Here is a 24386-nt window from a genome sequence, read left to right on the forward strand (position 1 = left end):
TTCAATCATTGGCGGTGGAGAGAGAATTATGTCATTCACCACAGAGAGATATTTGAAGATGATCCTGGCAGTGGAAAATAGGGCTGTGGCAGTAAAGCTTTACTCGCCGTCTTGTATCGCTACGCCAACCTCAGGCATGTGCAAATCTAACCACAGATTCTTCATGAGCCAGAGCAATAAGAGTTTGTTTTTTCAGACGAGCGTTTCAAAAAGCTTGGGCAGAATCCAGGGCACGGACTATGGTGCAGGCACATGACACAAGATGTGTTCCCTCGTTAATGATGGAACTTGGGCCAGACAGACAATGACAGGCTCTTCAGGTCCTCCATTCAAAAGTGCTGTTGGGAAAATTGCAACGACTGTATTTTCTTAGAACTTCTTTGTTAGTTTTAAATGTGAGATTGAATAAAGGTTAACTGTCAAGGAGGGGTGCAACAGTTAATGGAACTATTCAATATAATTTATTTAACTATTAAATGTTTCAAAAATCACACCCGTGTGAAGTGAGGGGCGCTCTTATCATCTTACAACATTGAGGATGGAATTCGGCATAGCTTGGAGTGATGTAATGATGTTTCTAAAACAAACTTTGAACTAAAAACAAACATTAAACCTGTATATAGGACGTGTATGAAGTGAGGGGCACTTTGTGTTGCCACAAATTTACATCATATTTGGCGGACATTTGACTTCATTTCTCCTTTCATTGTCAATGGCAAATATGAGACGTGTGGGGACAAGATTTACGTCATATTTGGCAGACATTTGACCTAATTTCTCTTTTAATTCTTAAAGGCAAATATGAGACGTGTGGGCCTGTGGGGACAAGATTTACATTATTTGGCAGACGTTTGACCAAATTTCTTCTTCCATTGTCAATGGCAAATATTGAGACGTGTGGGGACAAAAGCTGTACCACTTGTGGTTTTTTACTCAAAAACATGCATGGTGAAGTTATTAAAGTGCTAGATCTCAAAGTTAAATAATTTAACTTAATTCAATGCTCTTTTGTCAGCAGCAAAGGAGCAACTTGAAGACACAAAATACATTGGGTGGTGTGTTCAGCCTGCGATCGAGGAAGAATTACATCCTCCTATATTGAGCTGAGCCTCAGGAGTTTGACCTGTCAATGGCCCCTTGTTAATTCTAATGGGTCACGAAGCTCCAGCCAGGCGCCGCTGACGCCTCTAATCAAAAGCCAGCACTGGGCCATTAGGGGGCACTTCAAAGTGGCTTCACTGCATCATTACATTGGCTGGCTCTTACAGGAGGAGGAGAGACTTAATTCCCGGTCAAGACTGGACCCTGTTCTGAAAACTGAGCTGTCAGTGGGATAAGGCTCCATAAACCGTCGCATACCTAATTGCATAGTTAAAGGGAATAATTAGAGACATAATAAATAACGACTCACTCCGCCACATCTCTAATGGCCTGCGCAAGTCTTAAGCCTAATTTATATTTCGGCGCAAGGTCACTCGCTTTAAAGCTAATGTGCAATGCATGCAAAATCTGATTTCGGCGAGGTACAATAAGCTTAAGACAGAAAAAACGGCACAAAGACCAAGCTGGCATACATGATACACATGATACTGTAGCATGATACAGTAGTATGTGCTCGCTCTCATCAGGTAGGACCAAGGACGCCTGATGTGTTCAGGTGAAATTGATTTGAAGTGCATTGATGTGTTTGTATAACAGACACCAACATTCCAATTTCAGACATATTTGACCACTTTCTTTACAAGGGCAACATGCCACAGAGCTGCTACTCTTTTCTCATTCTGTGTGTGGAGGAAACGCTGGAGGGCTTTGGCTCTGGAAAGGAGCATGTCATGCCTCTCAGTGTTTCTGCAAGAAAAACAAGCCTTGGCTGCTCTTACTGTTATCACTCATCTCCATTCTGAGCCTATAAAGCCCAATAGCATAGATAGAGATATACTGTATCTCTAGTCTATGCCATGAAAAGGGGAAAAATAAATTTATCCTACTCGCATCAAGTTGGCAGTTTAATTTGGTGTGCTCAGCCACTATCATTCCATTTATGCTTCCAAATGCCAAGTTTAGCAAAACGCTCTACATAATGAAAAAGGATGTTGGAAAGCATAGACCTGTGGAAGGACAACAAATAAAGCACCACAAACTCCCATCTATGAACATTAAATGCATACCGAGCACAGATGTCTATAGTGAATTGTAAGCTTTAAGCAAGAATGCTGTGTAAATCACATGAACGCAAAGATCAAGTAGGTAGGCCTGTGTAAGGAATAATGGATGTAAACCTTATGGGCTTTAGGTTGGAGATGAGAAAACCATAGGTTACAGATTGAAGCTCTCCAACATCCCTGTCAAAACATTGTGGAGGAAGACATCAAACCTTTACTTGCTGCAGAAGTGGTGCAAATGGCTGACACTTCGCAACCCTTTGGTAAAAGAATATGTACGTAAAGTATGTGCTGGGAGGAATATACAGTGGGGGGTCCCCCCACTGTATACTATATGGTATAACTACCATATAGACTAATGGTGCGTTTATGTTTACACGTACACACAGCGTCTGCTTCTATGGGTTTGACGTGTACTTTCTTCTGCTGTAAGTGTGCATAAAAAAAGATGCACATATTTGCTGTGGGATGATAACTGTAAGATGGTCAACCACAATGAAATAGTGTCCCTATAAAGGGGGGCGAACAATCTATGAAAATAGCAGATCTACAAGCTCACAACACGCTGCGTTGCTACTCGTTGTGAGCCTGTAGATCATCCTGGCGAAGAGATTTGGTGTCGATTGAGAAATAATAGAGCCCTGGGGGACACCATTAGGGTCAATTAAGTATATAGTTTAAGTAGTTAAGAAACGGCTTCAAAATATATAATAGAACATCTCACAAAATGGTTTCCACGAGTCAAGGCAACATCTGTTGTGCAAATTTAGCCAGCATATAATTGACTGAAAATGGAGGGACATTTGCAAAGACTATGTTCAAAGTCCAGATCACACATCAAAAGGACACATCACAAACAAAGGGAAGGGCATAGAAATTGAACCAATAAGAACAAGTAATGATAATCAGGACAAAAACATCCCGGATGCAAGACAGGAATAAGAGCTGAGGGCGACATTCCACCAGAGAGAGAGAAAATAAATCATTCTTGCACCTCAGGCAAGGCAGAGCATTGCCTGAAAATCAATCAAAAGTGGAGGAAGAAAAATCTGTAAATAGCCACATCCAGAAACAGAAAATGGTAAAAATGAAATTGAATTTTAGGGGACAAACAGACTGTTTGATTGACTGATAGATTGTACAGGGCTCTAGCAAAGGTGAATTGGTTCGATGAGGTGGGTAGTGGGTACTGCTTTGTGTTAAGATGGAGTGATTTTTGTATTTTTTTCCACGTGTTTATGAGGTGACAGTACTTCATTAGACCCCTTGGAGTGGAAGTTATGTGCAATGATGTCTTGCCTTTGTATTATTTAGAGTTTCTTCCTGGAGGCTTAAACCTTGACAGTCAAACGTGCCAATGAAAAAAACTGTGATAACGTGACATCACAATATCATCCCCTCCCCTAACTCCTCACTCTTTATCATACAACAGCTGTGGGTGGGGCTTCAGTTCAGGTGTATCACCACCCACCAGGCAAACCAGGCATACTAAATGAACACATTTGAACAAATACTCCCTCCTATATGGTAATAATACCTGATGATCATGTTTTAGGGTGGAAAAATAAATCACGGTACTTGTTAAGTGGCTGAATTCTGTTAATTCCTATTTATTACAGACTATGCTTGTAACCAACAACCGGGATTCATCAATACACGACTGAAAACTAAATATTTTATCATTTCAACAGCTGAATATGATTAATAATAATTGTCGTCTTACCCTCCGGAGGACTCTTGTTCTGGTTATTCCACACCACCAGCAATTTGGCCAGGCTGGGGACCTTGGAGATTTCTGTGATGACCCTGAAGAGACTCTCAATGCGGTCGTAGGTCAGCACAACTGCTGTAAAGCCAGGTGTTCTGGGTGGGATGAGGGGCAGGAACAGTGGGCTGTTGACACTGGACCACTTCTACAGAGGACAAGAAGCAAAAGAGAAATGCAGCGCTGCAACTTAGTTGTTTGATTAATCGAATAATTGTGTCTCAATGAATTGATGAATCACTTGCGTTTTATTTTATACTTTGTTGCACAACAGTGTCATAGAAAAATACCCCCTGGTGTTTAAGGATATTATACAGTGTATACACCAAGGGCTTGACCAGTCCCTCTATATGAGAAGTTATTGCCAGTCACACGTCTTTCCTACTGTATGTTGCCCCCGTCTGTCAGGTTTTCCATAATTTAAGGTGCCATAATTTAGCTTTACTGGCCAGTGAGGTCACCAGCAGCGATTTCCAGATGACCGCTTTACTATGGAGCATTAATTAAAATAATTTCTCTGAGATTAATAGCCAGCACAGAATGCCAGGCAACCAGTGAAAATGGCCCTGAATGCCAAGTAAATCATAAAAGAATATGCAGTAAGTGAATAACTTGAGGCGCAAATCCTCAGAGTGAACAAAAGAAGCTGAGAGAAAAAGAAAAGTGAGAGCGGGAAAGAAAGGAAAAGCCAGAGAGAAAAATGTTGGGAACATAAGTAGAATAAGAAAAGAGTAAGAGTTTGCAACTAATGTTCTCAAATCACATAGAAAAAGAAGCTAACACTAGGACAGACTCATTTATCTTCTGCTCTGTTGATGTACTGTAATTACAAGCAGTTTTTTACTGTATAGCTTAAGTGCAGCAGGGATCCAGGTGAGTGCCATTGGGGAAAGAAAAGGGGAATGTGCAATAAGGCAAAAAACAGCAGGGGAGGGCAGCGACTGAACACCAGGGAGATTGGCGAGTATTCCAGTTAGTGGGAATATGGGCGTCAGTGGCCATCTACAATGGCCAATGAGCGACTTGGCTGCTCTTTCCTGGCGCAGCATTAAAACAGTTTGAAAGTGCTGGTAGATGTACTGGCTTTAGCTTACATCAAAATGATAAAGCCGTAAACGAATACTCCTGGTGAAAAGGTTTTTTGCGTGCTCACAATCTTTGCCATTTTCAAAAGCCCTTTAGGGTACATAATTTGCCTCCAACTTCATAACGTTTTGTATAGTTGCAATATTAAAGTGTGGTTGTCACAAAATTCCAAGGCGCACGTGGACTCACAGCACAGTGCACGTAAACACTGCCTTAAAATACAGATGGGAATTGCTCATTAAATGCCATGCCAGGCTACATGACTAGACATTACAAATTAGGGAGCTTTGTGGTTCACTTTCAATAAACAGTTTTTCAAAGACTCCTCCCATCATGTGTTTCATTCTGGTCACAGTGATTCACCATCCAATCTAAGTGGAGAGGGAGTGCAGATATGACATAGTAAATCTTCGGGCTTCTTTAAGGATGTGTAGCGCATGTTTCTTCTATGGCCCCAGGTAGCCACAAACACACGCTGGTGGTTGTGTGGCTTTTTTCACAGCGTCCATGCAAGTCTGTTACAGAATAGTTACTGCCACACACACACACACACACACACACACACACACAACACAACATCAGTCATTTTTCAACCAATAAAAACTCACTTTACTGGCAACTGGAAACTTCCATGTGGTCATTCTGACATTGTCATACAAGCAGAAGGGGAAATAATTAAACCAGCGCTGCGACACAGAAGTGTTAGAACGAATAAAAGAGAGCAGAGACCACTTAAGTCATTTGTCTCAACGAGTACATTTCTAGATGAAACGAAAGCCACACCTAAAAAGTGTTGAAAAGAGAACTGTAGTTTTACAGCTTTGCTACCGTTGGTTATTTAAACACAAACAGATTCTGTGGAGGAAGCTACGGTGTTGATTTGAAGAGTCCATCCAGCCACAGGCCGAGGATAATATCTAAATGGCCTTGAATATTTTAACTGATGAGTTCTGGGTGATTCAGCTTTTTGGGACTTTTATCAAAGATGGACAAATTATTCCCAAGATAAGTTATGTTAACTACTTAAAATGCATTTATCTGCCTAGAATGTGTCAAGCAAACCAACGCCATTTTAACATGGCTTTATTATTAACAAATACACATGACTATAACATGTACAGTACATTAGCGCACACACAAACCATGAGCTGAAAAGTGTAATCTTTGTTTAGGATAGATTCTAAATTATACCAAAAATGAAAGACAGGGTTAGTTTAAGTTATTTAAAATGTGTTTAAAGTTCAAAAAGACAATTATCCAATATCCACCATTATGTTGACGTGGCAAAAAAAACTAAAACTAAAAACTAAACAAAGATGCCTTATGGCATGAAATGTTAAAACCTGGCTTACACTATGCCATAGAGCTGCAACCACAAAAAACAGAAAACAGCCTGTTCCCTACTAACCCATTCTAAAAGCACCCGCACAGCCCAAGAAATGTGCTTTCAATTACGAGCCCTCAGCTTACAGAACAGGAGAGGGGAGAAAGGGGTGGGGGCTGATTTATTTAGTGCTCTGTTCAAGTTCTTCTCACCGTCTCTCCAATCCGTCAAGAGAGCATTTCATCTCCCAGCTAAAGGAAGAAATGGTCAGGAGGTCTGAACCCCAACACAATTAACCTCCGGAGGACCATGGACGAGCCCCGAGACACCATTGATATTGATGGGTAAGAAAGCCAGGGTGGACAAGTTGACCAAATCTTCTGACAGTCAAGTGTAATTGTTGATTAACCCCTTTAACCCTTGCGTTCCTAGTTTTGGCATGTCATTATAAAACGAAAAACCTTTCAAACCCCTCCACTCAACAACCCACATTTAAATAAACGATAAAAAAATAACAGATCTAAAAGCTCAGACAGCCTCCCGAGCTATATTTGAACACTTTTTAATAGGGCTTAAGTGGTTAATAATCTACCGATGCAGGGGGGGGGGGGGGAAACCACACAACAGTGGTCACGATTCAGCAGTTGCACGTTCAGAAAGCCATTAATCCTGCAAAGCTGAGTGGCTTCGAGCCACACAGAAATGCAAACTGTCATGAGAAATCAACGTTGCATGTTTACACCGACACAACCTGACTGCTGCCTTACTCACAAGCCCTGGCATCTGAGTAGGCCTGACACACACACACAGGGTGGAGGAAGGAGGCTGGAAGATCAGACTGGGCTGATTAACAACCCCTGAGAGATGGTCGCTCAGCCAGGCTGTCTGCAGCCGCACACTCCCACAACCACAGTGATGCACACACACACACACACACACACACACACACACACACACACACACACACACACACACACACACACACACACACACACACACACACACACACACACACACACACACACACACACACACACACACACACACACACACACACCCCCGCCCCCCCCCCCCCCCCAGTATTCTGTCTACATACATAGTGACTCAAACATGCAGGAACTTATTTTTCACCACATTGGAGGCATCCTCCCAGTGCAGAACTGCTGACACAAACTGACTTGGTGTCTCTGTGCTGGCTGGGTGTTTACCAAAACTGTGAAGGCACTACACGTGTGGGAGCCTGAGAGAGAAGAAAGGAAGCCAATCTGTGGCTGACATTTACTAGGGAAAGAGTGTAAAAACTCGGAGGGGTAAACAGTGTCATATGTGGCACTGTGGTTTTCTGTACGGTGAGAGCTCTATCCATGGCTGGAGGGAGTGAGAGCACTAGTAGGTAGGCAGTAAACAGACCCCAAACAATAAGAAGAAAACTAAATGTCAGCCCAGTCGTCAAACACAGTATAACACGATCACACCTAGAATTATATTACTATCTTACATCTACTTTATCTTTTTTACCGTTATTTACTGTTGATGAAGTTCAAAGTGCAAGAATTTTTTTGAGAACTTGAGCAGTCACTGTGTGGGGAATAAAAACATATTGATAAAGACGGATGGTTGGAGAACAAGAAATCAAATTAAAGGTAGGCAATAAATCAAATTAAGGTAAGTGATGCATTTGTCAAAACAAATGTTTTTTTCTTTACGGGGTAAATCCCTATAATCTGATAAAATGCATTGGTATAGTGTTTGCTCAATAACAGCAGTATCCCTGTCTTCTCTTTAACATAACATTTGTTGTGTGTTGCCAATTTCATCCAATCAGGACAGAGACAGAGAGAGTACCCATTTATAAGCTTCGATTAGTGATCTAGTTCCAATTTTGTCTGCTCATTTCCTTGCGTCTGCTGTTCCAAATTCACTTGTTTATCCTGTATCATACGAGTTCTCTTCTTTTGATTGTATATAATTGATATCCCGGGCTGAAAATGTATGTTCTTACTACAGACTGAGCTGGAGTGACAGGGAGACCCCAGTTACTAAAACAAAAACTCTATAGCAATGATTACTTAATATAGCTATTTTAACAAAGAACTATAACTTACTGCACTTTTAAATCCACAACCCTTGTCACTGATGAATGTCATGGCATAAACAGGTTACGTACCACCACAGGCGGATTATTCCACTGCTCATAAGTACGTGCAGCATATGGGTAGATGCGGTCGTTGATGATATCGAGTGTTGTCATGCCAATGGCTTTCATAGAGCTGAAGTAGGCCTCCCAGAACCAATGAGCCTGAGGACAGACAGAACACACTTAACATGAATGCACACACAAACATTACAAACAAAAGCTTGGAAGATTTGCATTGCATTGCCCATTTCACAGATATGGAATGGAAACCACAAAACAGTGGTCTCTAGTCCACTCCACAGGATCAAATATTGACCCCAAACCATGGAAAGACGTCATTCAGGAATATCGGAACTAGTATTAACAGCACCATACCAAACTCCTAAAATTGTCTTATTGCTTGGCCCCTAATCTATTAAGAGACTTCAAGGGATAGTTCAGAGGGGAGAGCATCCAGTAAGAGTTAATGAAGCTTCAAACAACATGGTCTCCTGCCAGGAGGCGCCATGGCGTGCTGACCTGACTCCATCCCACCAGCTCCTCATTGACCCAGAGAGCAGACACTGCCCTTTATTAGCTGTTCAGTGCTAGAGGTCGTGTGTGTCAGTATGTGTGAATGACTTGGAGGCACAGTTCTCAATTTAACTATGCAGACCCAAATTAATGTGAATTATGACTCAGTTAAGCCCTATATACTTTGTTGTACATCGAATGGCAAACATAGCTAAACTGACTCTCTGTGCTGGCTGGGTGTGTAACACAACAGATTTTTCAGTCAAAATCACCGTTCACTTGCATTGAACTCATTTTCCCAGAAGCCCTTGGAGCCCAGTGCACGGGTAGATTTCTGGTTTCGTAATCATAACGTGACGGCCTCTTCACCAGGTCCGTGGCAAATCCGCCATTTATTTTTAATTAAAAAACTGCTTATTAAACACATAAAACAAATAGAAGGTTTAGCGTATTACGCAGGGCAAGAACATGGATTAAATAGCGTGGAACACGGGTTATGTAGTCAAACCGTTAACGGCATGCCCAAAATATGGATGGCAGGTTGAAAGTGGATAAGGGATCAACTCTTCACAAGTCTTAACAATTGTAAGTAAGACTGACAATGCCCACTGCTGTAGACTTCCCACAAAGCACTGAATCCCAATGGTGAATGTGTATGTATGTGCCTGTGGGTTAGTCAGTGTTGTGGTGATGATGTGTCCTCTGTCATGTCCAAATACAGTGCACCAGTGTCTTTTATTGACTCGTGCATTGGTTGTCATATGGTCTGCAGAGAGCCTTTGTGGTACATGTGCAGAGTACTGACGTAGCCCCCTTTCTCATCCACCCAAAACGCCCCCACGTCTCAGCCCCTTAGTGTTGGCGATGTACAACAACACAAAAACAGCTTTTATTTTCATGGAGGGGGTGAGGAGAATTCAAAAAGACTTTCTAATCTCGGGGGGACGCCGACGGCCCATAAATCAGTCGGTGATGAAAGTTTCCTTTCCGACCGGGAGACGGCAGAAAGCAAACTGTGCTGCCCTGAGAGGCCCGCTGCGACCCCCTCCGCCTCCCCGCCCCCCTCCCAGCGCCTGTAGGAATTTTTATGAGGGGGGGAAGAAGACTGCGTTGAGAGAAGGAAAAGTCTTGACAGCAGCGAAGCCTTTCACTTCATCTTCAGGTCATTCTACGGCTCCTTTCACAAGGCCTAGATCATTCACCAAGACTAAAATATATTTTTGATCAACTAGCTTATATAAATTACACCAATAAAAAGGCTACCATGGCCTGGCGCACCGAATGTAGAAACGGTAATCTAAATGTTTTTTTTGCGGCTTTCGCCTTTATATTATATATTTTATGGAGGGACAGACAGTAGGCTGACAGGAAATGGGGAGAAGGAAAAAATATCTTGCTATATTCTAGAAGTGCTGTGTCCATTACTGGAAGACATGCAGTAAAGACCGTCGGGATCGGGAGTCGAACCCGCGGCACACTGCCAGACTGGATTACCAGCCAAGGTGCCTGGACCACTGAGCCATGGCCCAGGCCAGAAACGCTAATTTGCATAAAAGGTCAAGACAGACGTCCTTCCTTAAGCCCCGAGACTGACCCTGTCCATCTCTGCTTAAACATCTAGACCTTAACTGTCAGTCAACTCTTGATAAACGATTCAAATTTCTAGACCACAGTCTGATGTAGTCTTTTATTGATAGGACACAGTAGACAGACAGGAAATGGGGAGAGAGATCGACACGCAGCAAAGATCGTCGGGATCGGGATTGGAACATTCGACATTGCACCCTCTGATGTAGTCTAACCGGTTCCTTGGTTAGTTGCTTCACAAACAGACCTGCTTGGTTAGACAATCCAACATATTGCTTTTAGCATCGAAGAACAAAGGAGTATGGTTAAGATAGACTAAATCTTTTTCAACAATACTCAGAGGCTTACTGGGTGGCTAGTTATACATACTTTTGCTTTTTACCGTCAAATAGATTTGTATCAATTTCCAATCATCCAATTGTGAATGGTGCACTCACTTCAGACGTCATATGGACATTGTTGATTAAAAACTACTGTCTTTAGCTGTGCTGATCTAATAAAGCCTTTCATGTACTTGTAGTCTATTTTCAGGGTTTGACTCAAGCTAGGCACAAGGGAGATAAACAGGGCAGAATAGACTAAGAAGCTTCAGTTGAATACCGTTAACATAATTTGACCTTTATTGTCACTACTATACATCAAGCCAAATTTGACAATGAGGTTGTGGTCCGAATTGATGCCGTCGGTTGGCACAAATTGTAGCTCTTTAGCAGATTTCTAAATTAGTCATTAATAAGTTTAACATAACAGATTCAGTAGTACATTTCACATGAGTTTGAACAGTGTTCAAACTCATATAGCATCTCCTTATGAAGCATGACAGCTGAGCCCTCTGTTGGTTTAACTTGGGAAATACTAGCTTACCAATATCCATGAGGAAAGTAAGACAAGAAACACTTATTGAAAAGCCAGTAATGGACACAGCACTTCTAGAATATAGCAAGATATTTTTTTAAGATAACACAGTATCAGATGACGTTTCCATTCTTAACCTCTCTCAACCTGACCTCAGACAATAGTGAAAATAGAAGATCTACAGGGGGAGAACACTCACAATGCTTTGTGAGCTTATAGTTCTCTTAAGTTGTCATTTTTATCTTTAGTTTATTTATTTTATTGAAAAAATAAGTAATTTTAGTTTTTTAGTGAAAATATTTTTGTGAAAATAGGCAAAATATAGGAACACAAGAGTTAATGCGCTTGAGCTTGCTTTCTAGCCTGTGAGGCTAGAAAGTCATCCCTCCATCTATTCCACCTGGGGATTGCTGGATATTGTGTGTCTCAACGCAGGGTGAGTGAGTAGCCTCTCCACAGTCCAGACAGGCTCAGGTATATAAATCCACAACAACAAAGACTGTGGTACAAATGAGCGCATACAGACCTTTGTACATTAAGCAAGATACTACACAGTAAAATCCTCAGTGTTCATGTACAGGAATTAATGTAAATAACAGATTTCTCAATGTTTTTCCATTTCTGGGTCCAGGATTTTACCGTGTAACCTATCTAGGACTGGGCAAGTTGGGCAACATATCGATATTTTATCTGTATCATGAGATGAGAAAAAACAGATCAACATATCATCTGGGATTTTGCATATCATATGATGATATGGCATGAGTGTTGCCTTTCATGGTTTTAATCACTTAAGCTTTATACTGTTAAATGTATTTTTTTAAAGACTAGACAGTCTTTAAAAAAAGAACAATTATTTAATAAAATCCATATCAGCCAGCAGCACCAACCCTCTTCACACTGTCACTTAGGTGCACTGCATTTCACTGAAGACCAAGATCCTAGAAGATCTCCCCCTCTCTTCGAAAATGAGAGAAGATTTTCTAAGTTTCCATTTTTGTCTCATCACAACAATTAGATCCACACTGCTCAGGCAAACATGCCGTTTTGGTCTGGAACATGCAAAAACCTTTTGCAGTCCTACAATAATGAATTGCATTTTATAGCGCTTTTCCAAGTGCTCAAAGCGCTTTACAATGGTTCATTCATTCATACATTGGGAGGTGAAGCAGCGCAGTCGATGCCAGCGTCCTCACTTCCCACATTCACACACCAATGGTGGCAAGCTCACACCGACCGACTCATTGGAGGCAATGTAGGGTTCAGTGTCATGCCCAAGGACACTTCGACATGTGGACAGGAGGAGCTGGGATTTGAACCACCGACCCAGGGATCATTGGACGACCTGCTCTACCTCCTGAGCCACAGCCGCCCCAACAATGTTACCACACGTCACACTGGACACCTGCTTCAAATACTGTATTTGTGTTACCATCTGTAAGTAATGGTTTATCTACGACTTTGCATCATACTTGAAGTTGGGTATTAACTTTAAATGGTAATACAACTACCCAGATGTGCTGCATAACATGGAAATTGAAAGTGGATTTGTGGATAAGACAACGTGTACCTGTCCTGCACTGGCTTACTGTATGATTTATTTTTATAGCTCAATACAACTGTGGGAGATAGAAAGCTTATAGTATAACTACCTGCCCATCTCAGTTAGGCAAGATGCTTAACAGTTTCCGTGCCGGGAATGGATTACTCCAGGTTAATGTCGCTGCCGTATCGGACATACCCGCCTTTTGTTTTATGTGTTTAATCCGCCGTAATGTAATGAATCAAAAGAAAATCCGTCTTCGTCGCGGAGTATGAGACTGGATGCCTTCGCTGTGATGACGAAACCGGAAATCGTCACATGCTGTGGGCTGCTAGGGCTTCTGGGAAATTGAGGCCAATGGAAATGCATTGGGTGCAACGCCTCATTGAAACCAATCTTGTGTGCGTCTTCCGGGTGCACCAAGATGGTGGATGCTACACACAGATCATAACAAACCACGGGAGCTTTTTTTGATGGATTTTCGCGGATTAAAAGCCCAAATAATTCAGCGTATGCTCTAAAGGTAATACAACAATCTCGGCAGTGAAGGGGGGTTGATTAAAATGCGGGTTAATCGTAAAAAACAGTCAAACTGTTAACAATGTATATGATGCACAGTCAGTAGGACAAACAGATCTTTGACAGTATAGGCCTTTAGACACTGCTCCAATTACTTATTGAGGGGCGTAAGCCCCTCCTATATACAGGTTTAATGTTTGTTTTTAGTTCAATGTTGGTTTTAAAAACGCCATTGACAATGAAGAGAAATGTAATGTTTGTGTTGAGGAATGAGGACTAAAACAAACATTACGTTGGAATTGATGTTGTAAGATGATAAGAGCGCCCCTCACTTCACACGGGTGTGATGTTTTACTGTACAAGTAATAGTGATATTTGTGTACATCATGATTCAATCACTATGACTTATGAATTGATGAACAACATTAAACACTGTGGCAAACAAAAAAGTTCAAGATACAGAGTTGTACAAGATACAAAGTTGTGCAAGATACAGGATTGGCTTCTCAACCCTGTGGAATTCCTATTCGATTCTCAATATGCATTTTAATAATGAAATCAAGTAGCTACCCATCACAAATACATACCCAAATCAAGTATTTTCTAGTTTTCGTTTGTGCCAAAAGCTAAGAAGGCCATCCTATTGTGCACCAATGGAAATTCTAGAATTCTCCTATAGAGAAATGTATCCCAAGAGGGACACCAAGGATAACCTTGAAGCAAGCGTTTGAACATCAGACAGCAGACAGTGGAACACTGTGGTCACTCAGTAGATTAGAAAATCATATCTATACCGTTAAGCTAGCTGTGAGCTACAGAGAGGCGAGTCTACACCCCCCTCAGGGAGCCATGTTTTACAGCTCGTCTGCTGTAATTCAACTCCGAGCCAGTCTCCGAGCTCTAGGTCTAAGATGTCTGTTTGGCCAGTATAATTGGTAAATGGACCAGCGTTGATACAAGGGAATGAGAAACAGCTTGAACCTGTGCACTTCTCTCATAGGAGCTTTCACTTTTGTTTATTGTAGTTCAACGTGGCTATTAAATGTAAAAAAAAAAAAAGATAGAGAGCGAGCTGTCTGCCATCCATTTCACCATAACTAAAAGCAATATAGTTGTGTGTCTTCAGAGGAAGACTTTTTTTGCCACGACTTAGCAAATAAGGAGGAAATAAAATCTTGCAGAGTGGAGTGTCTATGAGCTTTGTAAGAGCCTGTCAATTGGTCCCATCAGAGAGGCTTTGTAATGGTACTACAGCACACAGACATGCTTGTTTGGCTGCTGAGTGAGGTAAAGACACGCAACTCAGAGCTGAAAAGCAACTGCTCAAGTCACATCTCTTCCACTGCTGCTAAATCAGCACTTAACTAAAGCCATGCTACATACATTATTTGAATACACCTGTAAGATGGGAGTCGTACCTGTCTCTGCATCTCCTCCACCTGTCTGTGAGGAATACTCTTCAGAATGGTGTACATCTCTGACAGTTTCTCCTCAGGAATAACCACAGATGCCCTACGACACACACACACACACACACACACACACACACACGATTATTTAACAGTTTCATGTTGGCTGAACAACTTGTACACCAATATGTATTCTCATCCTGGCGTTGGTAAATTGTATAGCCCAAAAGTCAGGCCATGAAAAAGTTCCTGCAGGGTGTCACCGCTGCCCTGGTTTTTAATGCCTTGTTGCCAACAGTTCGGTCCAGACCTTTTCATTCATGTTCCTATGGTCAGTTGATCTGTGCCATAAGTGTACCTTTTCCAGTCAAGAACTTCAGAGAAGGGCAGGATGTAGGAATCAGCTAGGACCACAGGGACACAGCCAGCTTGCATCACATCACTAAGCGCTGCTTGACCCAGACGAGCCCCTCGCAGGACAACACAGAATGAGGACTCCTGCAGAGACACAACAAGAATAAGTCCTAAAGTATGTGATTCTACATTGTATAGTATCAAGGGGCCTGATTCTTCAACGCGCTTCCGCTTATATATTGACGTGCCGCTAGCGGAAAGGCATTTACGTGGATTTCCCACATTAATTTGGAATTCATGAAAATGGCCGTGAACTTGACGCTGCCTTTGGTTTGTCGGAAATTCCGCTAAATCCTCCGCCACCTCTTTAGGTGGCGGAGAAATTTTCGGAACCATACACTTGCGTATAGATTTATTCAGAAGGCTTTAGTCTTCATGCTGAATCAATAAATTGTTCCCAAATCTCAGATAAAATATGTAGGCATGTGTCCCCAACATATTGGTCATAAAAAAATGATAGCCTATATATATATATATATATAAAAGCCGAGTGCACTTGTATGCCTTTAATGCATGCATTAGGATATTTCTATCATGCGCGATTGGGGCTGCTCACTTGACAGCTTTCTACTCGCAGTGCAACGCGTTGTGAGCTTGTAGATCGGCTCTCGCGGACTCGCTGCATGTTAAAAAACAAACTCACAATTATAATAAGAACATAGGCCTGGTTAGTGTTGTATAGTTAGTGAGTCAGTTCTCTGACTGTCGGTGTGTGTGTGTGTGTGTGTGTGTGGGGGGGGGGGGGGGGGGGGGGCAGACAGCAGCGTGCTGCCGATCCGATTCACATTGGAAAAAAATAGAAGACCACATTAGCCTAATGAATGGCATCAGCGTGTTTGAAAGTCGGCCAGTCATATCATAGTTTTAAGCCAGCTCACCTGCACTCGCACTTGTTCACAAACATGACGGGCAGACTTTATAATAATGTATATTATTGATATTGATCACATGCATGGATGCCACACACAGAATAGTTTAACTCACTGGATAAACTCACTGGATTATAATTTCTTCAGACAAGAGGATCCCAGGCCTACGAGGTAGGCCTATAATTATTCACTTATGAATGTATAGGCTACTGTTCTTTATCGCGCAAACCAGTGTCGAGGGCCCATGCCCCCCTCCCTCTCTCTCTCCTCTCTCTCTCTCTCTCTCTCTCTCTCTCTCTCTCTCTTTTGCATTGACATATATCCGATATTTTAAATATCGGATATGTTTTACCTCTGCAAAGGTGTGAGTGAGCACCCGCCTTGGTCCAGAACTTAATTAAATAAATTATAATTATATTGCTTCAGCGGAGCACGCACCGTTGTACATAGTTTGTACATATATAGTAGCCTACAGTGGTAATATACAATGGTGCAAAAACGACATAACATAAAAGCCCTAACTGTCCTGCTCCTACATGTGTAGAATTATTAAATTAATAGAGTGCGGGCTATATTCATAGCAGTGACCGCGGCTGTAATTTCTTTCCAGCAATCATTTTTATTGTAATTTGTGAAGCCGCTATATAGTCTGCGGCTGCAAAGCCTTTTTTCTTTTTTTGACAGACGGATCTCAGACAAACTGCTGTCTGCTGAGTCATGCTTGAAGCCTTTTATGGTACGATATGGGGCGTGGATCTATGCAGATGAGGTTGTCGGTTGCTTTTCCGATCACTTTGCACCCGCTGCATTCAGTATGACATACACCTGCGATACGCCTGCGAACCTGTGGTACACACCACTCTCTGAATAACACGTCATCTCAACTTAGCTTGATCGGACGGATAAATACGATATCTGTTTCCGCCACCGTTACACTCTGGCGCATTTCGTTTTTGAAGAATCAGGACCTATCAAGGCGTCTAATCCCTGATTAGAGTCCAGTTTATGGTGGCATTTCATTTATGTAATTCTATTTATATATATATATATATATATACTTGCTTGTGCGCCATGTTGTGTTTCAATATCAAAAACAGCAAAGCTACCATAGATCCATAACAATCACGTAGCCATGGTCTAAAGTATAACTTGCTTTGTCTAATTTACTCTAAATGGGACCATAATTTACAAAATGAACATCATGCTGTATTGAAGAAGACTTGAAACTGCCGATTGAGGGGTAATTTTCTCATAGACTTCTATACAATAATATTTCGTTTTGCAAGCAGTGGAGCCACCTCCATTGAGCATTAGATGCAAGTTTAAGTAACTTAAGCATTCATTATACATTTTTCAGACAGTGAACTTCCTTCTTGGTTCAGGTAAGTTTTATTGAGCACCACCTAATTCATGTATGTGTGTGTGTGTGTGTGTACACACAAACACAGTCGCACATGCATGTTTAAATCTGCATAAACAGTTACTGTATGCACTGAGTACATCACTCACCTGCAAGATCTGTGGGTAGTCATACACCTGTCCCTTGTAGCAACGCTTGCGTGCAGAGGCAGCTCCCTGAGAGAGGTTACTGCACTTGTCTAGAAGGAGCAGTGCCTCTCCATTTTCCTCCTTCAAACGCTCCAGTTCGGCACGGTATTCTCTGTGGATGGCTGTCTGAGATGACAAAATGAAGTAATGCCGTGGCCTGGAGGAATGAAAATGTCACCAATTATATTTTACAGTTGAGCCATCATGCAATTTGTTTACAAGTTGCTGTTGGCAGAAACCTTGTATGTCCAAAAATCGTTACTTTTCAGAATATGGGAAAATATAATTGCAATGGATCCAAGGTACTTATGATTTATTGAGTCACTAGCTCTTGAAATTGATTAGTTTTCGACTTTTTCAAAATTCACAACAAGCTCACAACCTATTTTGTACACCTACAGGATCACATGTTGCGATGCGTTGTGAGCTTGTAAATCAGCTATTTTTGTTATCTGTGTGAGACAATTTTGTACGACAGTACATGAAAATAAAGAAAAACTGTTTAAACTGAGATAGATACAGTGACGACGATATGTTTCGTTGTATTCAGTCGTGTTTAGCGATGAAGATGCAGTCATGAACATAGCACGATGCCTCATTTGACCTCCAGAGAACATTGTCACTACAGTAATAAGATGTAGTGACTGTAATCTAGTCACGATGTGACCCCTTGACAAGACGATGAGTGATGCAGTTAAGTGGTGATGAGCTCACCCAGGCTGTCGCTCAGGCAGCTCAACATCTGCAGACAGGGGACTGTACACTGGGATGCTGACGTCATAGCCCTGTCTGTAGGTCCATGTGGAGAAACCTCCACCGGCCAGCAGTGCTCTAAAATACACACAAAATGTACACAATTCAGATAAACAAAACACAGTGCCTTCAAATCACTTTATTATGTACTGTATGAATGAATGGACCATTGTAAAGAGCGTTGAGTAATCATAGAAATGCGCTATAAAAATAAAATAATTATTATATCAGTTATCATTTTCTAATCAACAACTTTGTCATCAAGATAGCTAGATTGTATGATGTCACACAATTAATTAATGAGTAAATACATAATATTACAATGATTATGAGTTAATAAATAATAACAATTGTAGTATCTGTTGCTTTCCTTGTACCTCTGCTGCTGCGTCAACCAATAAAGGCCATTTTAAATTATCAAATGAAAAACACCTACTTCAAACAAATTCAAACCTATAGCAAGATGAATATCCATTTAAGTTCATGTCAAGTGCCACACACACACACACACACACACACACCTGGATCTGATGAGACTCTGTGCCAAATGGAGCCCAGCTGGATGAGCCCAGGAAATTCCCTACAGCTCCAGATAAATGTCCATTGTCTGAAGACTGGGTGTTCCTAAAACCCTTCTTTTCAAACCAGAACCAACAGTCCAATCACAAGTGAGGCTGAGACACATTGGCTTGAGGTCTAGGCTAGTAAGCTGCTAGAATCTTTCCCATCTCTTCTCAGATGTAATGCTCATGTGATGTAATGATCATCTTGAGTGTTTGCCATTTATTGTGAATATCATTTTAGGTTTGTAATATGTTGCTGGAGATGATACCATGCACCAGATATAATTTTAAATGATGCACAAATGATATAAGTGGAAAACAACAACAAAATCCAAAGGGACAAAAGGCACACTTTTGCTTTGTTCTAACAAATGGGAAAGCGCTGATATATACCCGTATATATATATATCATGACACCGTGCTTCCCTCTAGTGGTCTGAATGAGAATCACAAAATGTTGTCGATTTATTCATAAATCACACATTTGACATCAAATTCTTTAAGAACAATAAAGGATACAAATACAATCCAAATACCTGTCTCTGGGTACATCCAAGGCTGTATTGTAGTCTGGAGGGCCTCCGGGTAACATGTTGAACAGCAGATGATTCATTCCTTTGTCCCATCTACAAAACGCATACATATAACATCAAGTTTGGATCAAACTTCGTCTTGGGCGTCGGGCGTTACTAATAGAAAGGACAAAGAACTTCGTCCTGGGCGATGGGGGTGTTAAAAAGACAGGTCAAGGGCTCAAGGCCTGAACAAATATTTCAGAAATGGACCTGTCCTAGGGTATAAGAGGTGCTGTTTACCTAGGCAGCATGGCCAGAGCCTGTGCAGTCTCTCTGATGCGCAGGGAATTCTGGTTCAGTACATCAATAGAAGGTACAAAGAGACATGCCCTGGTGACATCATCGGTGTAGAAGTCACTGTCAGATATGGCACTGAGCAGGTCATTGTATTCCCTTGATAGTCCAGTGCTACTGATGGGAACCCCCACCTCATCCACAAATCTCTGCAGAGGGTAAATATACACCTACAACGCAAAGATGGGAACAATGATTACATTAACAGAAATCAGACAAAAATACATTCTTTTGCAGGTTGCCGGTGATAAAGACACAGCCCTGAGAGGTAATAATCACCTTGATTCGGTTTTTAGGGTTGTAGCCACATCTGTACACATCAAAACAAGTGTGCATGCGACAGCTGAGGTCACCCCTCTCTGGGATGGCACTGGAAACTGGGAGGCGGACCAGAGGTGCATCATGCACGCTGCGTTTGTCCAGGCTCCAATCAGCGGTCGATTCGATAGAGTGGGGCCAGAACTGGAACATCCCCGTGGCGATAAGTCCAAGCAGGACCACAGAGAACAGAGTGATGTAGTATATCCGATGCTTAGTCTTCATCCGCGGGATGAGAGCAGGGCCCCGGGAACTATACTTACCGGATGCACACATGCCTGACTCCACTCTTTCCAACCAACCACTATAAAAAATAAATAAATAAAAATTACATTATGCAACGTTACATTATTCTTTGGTAGTTATATCGTGACAATTATAGTTTTGCAATAGTTTCACCCCTGATAAATCTGGCAAGAATGCAGGTTATCACTGTATATGTACTGTACGTATGTATGAATGATTCAGTATGTCTGTAATCTACAAATCTCGACAACCGTTCTGTCTCCACCAGGTGCTGTAGCCTGCTAGGTAATTTGAAACTCTCCGAGTGGAGAACGCACAAGTTTGGCACTTGGTCAGGGTCTCACCCATAGTGACTTAATCATCATCACTGCTTCAGCTCCTCTTGACTGGATTCGCCAGGGTGAGTATTCGCGCCCCTACATTTTCCCCTCAACCTGGTGTCCCCATTACACCAGGTCATTTGGCCAGTGGGCACTGTCATATCTGCTCAATGCTCACGCCAAGAGTGCCTCGCTGCATGCCTGCCTTACTGCTCATGCTCAGTTGGGGTTGTTTCAGGTGGTTCCCAGTAAAATAGTTAAGTATCATTAATCACACCCGTGTGAAGTGAGGGGCGCTCTTATCATCATACATCATTATCATTTCCTCAGACACGTATGACGTGTCATAAATTCTCCACTCCATTCATTGTCAATGGGAATTGAATCTTTTTTGTGTAGGACAAAAATACCTATTTGCTCATCCACATATGACATAAATTCTCCATTCATTGTCAATGGGAATTTAATCTTTGTGTTGGACAAATATACCGATTTGCTCGTCCACATATGACACATTAATTGGCAATGGGAATTTAATGTTTGTGTAAGACGTAAATCTACTCCAATAGCTGAATATAGCAGGGGCCAGCGCCCCTCAAAGATTGTTTTAGCCACTATAACTCTATAGTTTATACTTAGGCGATAGATTATAGATTTGGAAAAACCTTGAAAATGTTTAACACAGCTCTCTTATGGCCTCCGATTGACGGACAGCCTGGTGACTCTTTCACTTGCAGTGATCACTTCACAACATCTGGGGATAAACCCTTCCTCCCCACTGTTGTAGTATGATATGATCTGAGTGCCTATGCTGTGTACTTGTACAATGTACTTGTACGTGAATATACAATGTGCTTGAAATGTACTAGATATGTATTGTGTACTGCCTGAACTGTAACATACTTTATAGTTAGCTCCTGGAGTGGAGACATTTAGCAAGGTCAGCGTGCTGCAGGCAGCTATAGATTGTTATGTCTTAGTTAGTGACTGATTGATTGATTGATTGAAATATTTATTAACAGTTTGTAGAATTTACAGTACATTTTAAGCACAAACTCAATACAAAGACTGTCAACTGTGAGTGGACGACCCAATTAAGCATTACACTTGTTTACAACAGGGTCCACATTGTTCAATTCATCAAAACATTTAAAGACATACAAACATTTAGAGACATACAAATAGACATTTCTATGTAGCTAAATTCATCATATGGGAAGCAAAAAAGGGAAAAGATACAATATACAGTGAGGGAAAATGGGGAGGGGGGGGGGTGGGGGGGATTCAGATTTTACAGAGGCCAGTTTCGAATTGCAGCCATCCGTAGGTGCCCTTTGAGAGCGGTTTTGAAGGAGTCAAGGGATTCACATGTCTTAATGACTGTTGGTAGGGCGTTCCACATTTTGGTGGCATAGGAGCGAAAAGAATTTAGTCCCTTGTTTGTGCCGAATCTGGGTTGTACATGGTTTGTTGCACTCCCTCTGGTGTTGTGGGTGTGGACTTCGTTTACATTAAGGAAGTATTTAGACAGGTACATGGGTATCTTGGTGGTGTATCGAATCTTGTGGACCAGACCCATTGCAAGATGCTGTACTCTGTCGACGACCCTAAGCCATCCCAGCCTGTCAAAGTGGGCAGGGGTGAGGTGGGTTCGGGGGGTGAGGCCAAGTAGGAGCCTGACCAGTTTGTTTTGGGAGGTCTGGAGCCTTGTTTTAAGGGCCTTTGAGGTGCTGTGGTACCAAGAGGTGGATGCATAGTCAAAGAAACCTTGTACGAGGGCTCCTGTTAAGGTCTTCAAGGTGTTAAGGTGACGTCATTAGGACATGAGGATCCAAAAGCTATACATGTTCTGTGTGTATGTAATAAACTTGGTCAACGTCTTAGCGTGATACTGTCTGGTGTCATGTTATTGTTCTCCCGGGCCCGTCCGTCTGTCCGCCGCCGGACCAAGGAATAATTCAACCGGGTCGTACGCCACCCAGCCTACACACACAAGACCGGTCTGTCAGAACCAGACGAGGGTCCAGTACTTAGGATATTACAACACCCACTCCCCAGTGAATCTGTATGTCCAGCTATTTATTCCTTAACCAAGCCTCAGTAAATTGACCACTTACCCTGTTTGTGGACTATTACTCCCAATCTGGATTTAGACTCTTTGCTTAATGCAAACATTGTACAATCAGAGCACATGCCAGTTGGTACCAGGCTATAGGCAATGGCATACTTCGAGAAAACCACAACGGTTCTGTCCTTATAGGTGGCCATTTGGCAAACGTATATAATATCAAAAACTAACGCCAATGGTCCCTACAGGCAAATTGTAAACAGCTACCGTTATACAGTATTTGGATTTCATGCTAGGTTAACGTTAGCTGCGTTGCATTGTTTTGCTAACAATCAAAAGAGCAGCTTAAACATAGTATTCTACACACATATCCTTACCTGCACGTTTGATCAAAGTGAAGTGGACAGCTTGGTGCTAATTCATAGTCACCTCTATACAAAAATAATACAAATAAAAGCTTTGTATTTTAGTGTTCCGTTTCTGTCTACAGAACCTATGCCTACTAGCCTAGCAGTAGCTGGCTAACATTAGCGCTGTGATTTCCGGAAGTGACGTTCTTGTTTGTCATGTTTATTTCGAATATGCCAATACAAATAAATAAAACAGAAACAATTCGTTGCATTTCCTAATTACAAGGAAGAACAATTAAAAGAAATAACTTAAAATATAAGAAAACGACACAAAGACAGCAAGGCAGATGGCTTCTTGGTTAGAGTGGGTGACAATATTATCACACGAAAAGATCAAATTACCTACCATAGGTTCCATCCTGGAGGCTAATCTTTCCGGTGATAAAATGGCCACCAACGTAATCAAAAAAGTCAATCAAAGAACAAGATTCCTTTACAGGATCTCCTCACTGGTCAGCAAAAACACCTTGAAGACCTTAACAGGAGCCCTCGTACAAGGTTTCTTTGACTATGCATCCACCTCTTGGTACCACAGCACCTCAAAGGCCCTTAAAACAAGGCTCCAGACCTCCCAAAACAAACTGGTCAGGCTCCTACTTGGCCTCACCCCCCGAACCCACCTCACCCCTGCCCACTTTGACAGGCTGGGATGGCTTAGGGTCGTCGACAGAGTACAGCATCTTGCAATGGGTCTGGTCCACAAGATTCGATACACCACCAAGATACCCATGTACCTGTCTAAATACTTCCTTAATGTAAACGAAGTCCACACCCACAACACCAGAGGGAGTGCAACAAACCATGTACAACCCAGATTCGGCACAAACAAGGGACTAAATTCTTTTCGCTCCTATGCCACCAAAATGTGGAACGCCCTACCAACAGTCATTAAGACATGTGAATCCCTTGACTCCTTCAAAACCGCTCTCAAAGGGCACCTACGGATGGCTGCAATTCGAAACTGGCCTCTGTAAAATCTGAATCCCCCCCACCCCCCCACCCCATTTCCCTCACTGTATATTGTATATTTTCCCAGTGCTTGTATATTTTCCCTTTTTTGCTTCCCATATGATGAATTCCTGTTGTTCTTTAACTACATAGAAATGTC

General features: G+C 41.9%; 1 protein-coding gene across 1 annotated transcript in view; it reads right to left on the minus strand.

The window, feature by feature from the left end:
* The window catches only part of ext2 (exostosin glycosyltransferase 2), a 29024-nt gene extending 5626 nt beyond the window's left edge, over positions 1-23398 (minus strand). Inside the window, 10 exon segments of the mRNA XM_083792884.1 lie at positions 3886-4075; positions 8505-8636; positions 14910-15003; positions 15259-15398; positions 17693-17888; positions 18446-18562; positions 19584-19673; positions 19863-20086; positions 20196-20538; positions 23246-23398. Of these exon segments, the coding sequence (XP_083649010.1) occupies positions 3886-4075; positions 8505-8636; positions 14910-15003; positions 15259-15398; positions 17693-17888; positions 18446-18562; positions 19584-19673; positions 19863-20086; positions 20196-20510 (1498 nt within the window). The 5' untranslated portion in view covers positions 20511-20538; positions 23246-23398.
* Between the last annotated feature and the right edge of the window lie 988 nt (positions 23399-24386).

Source organism: Protomyctophum parallelum (genome assembly GCF_964188405.1).
Source record: "Protomyctophum parallelum genome assembly, chromosome: 2".
In the NCBI taxonomy this organism is placed as follows: Eukaryota; Metazoa; Chordata; class Actinopteri; order Myctophiformes; family Myctophidae; genus Protomyctophum; species Protomyctophum parallelum.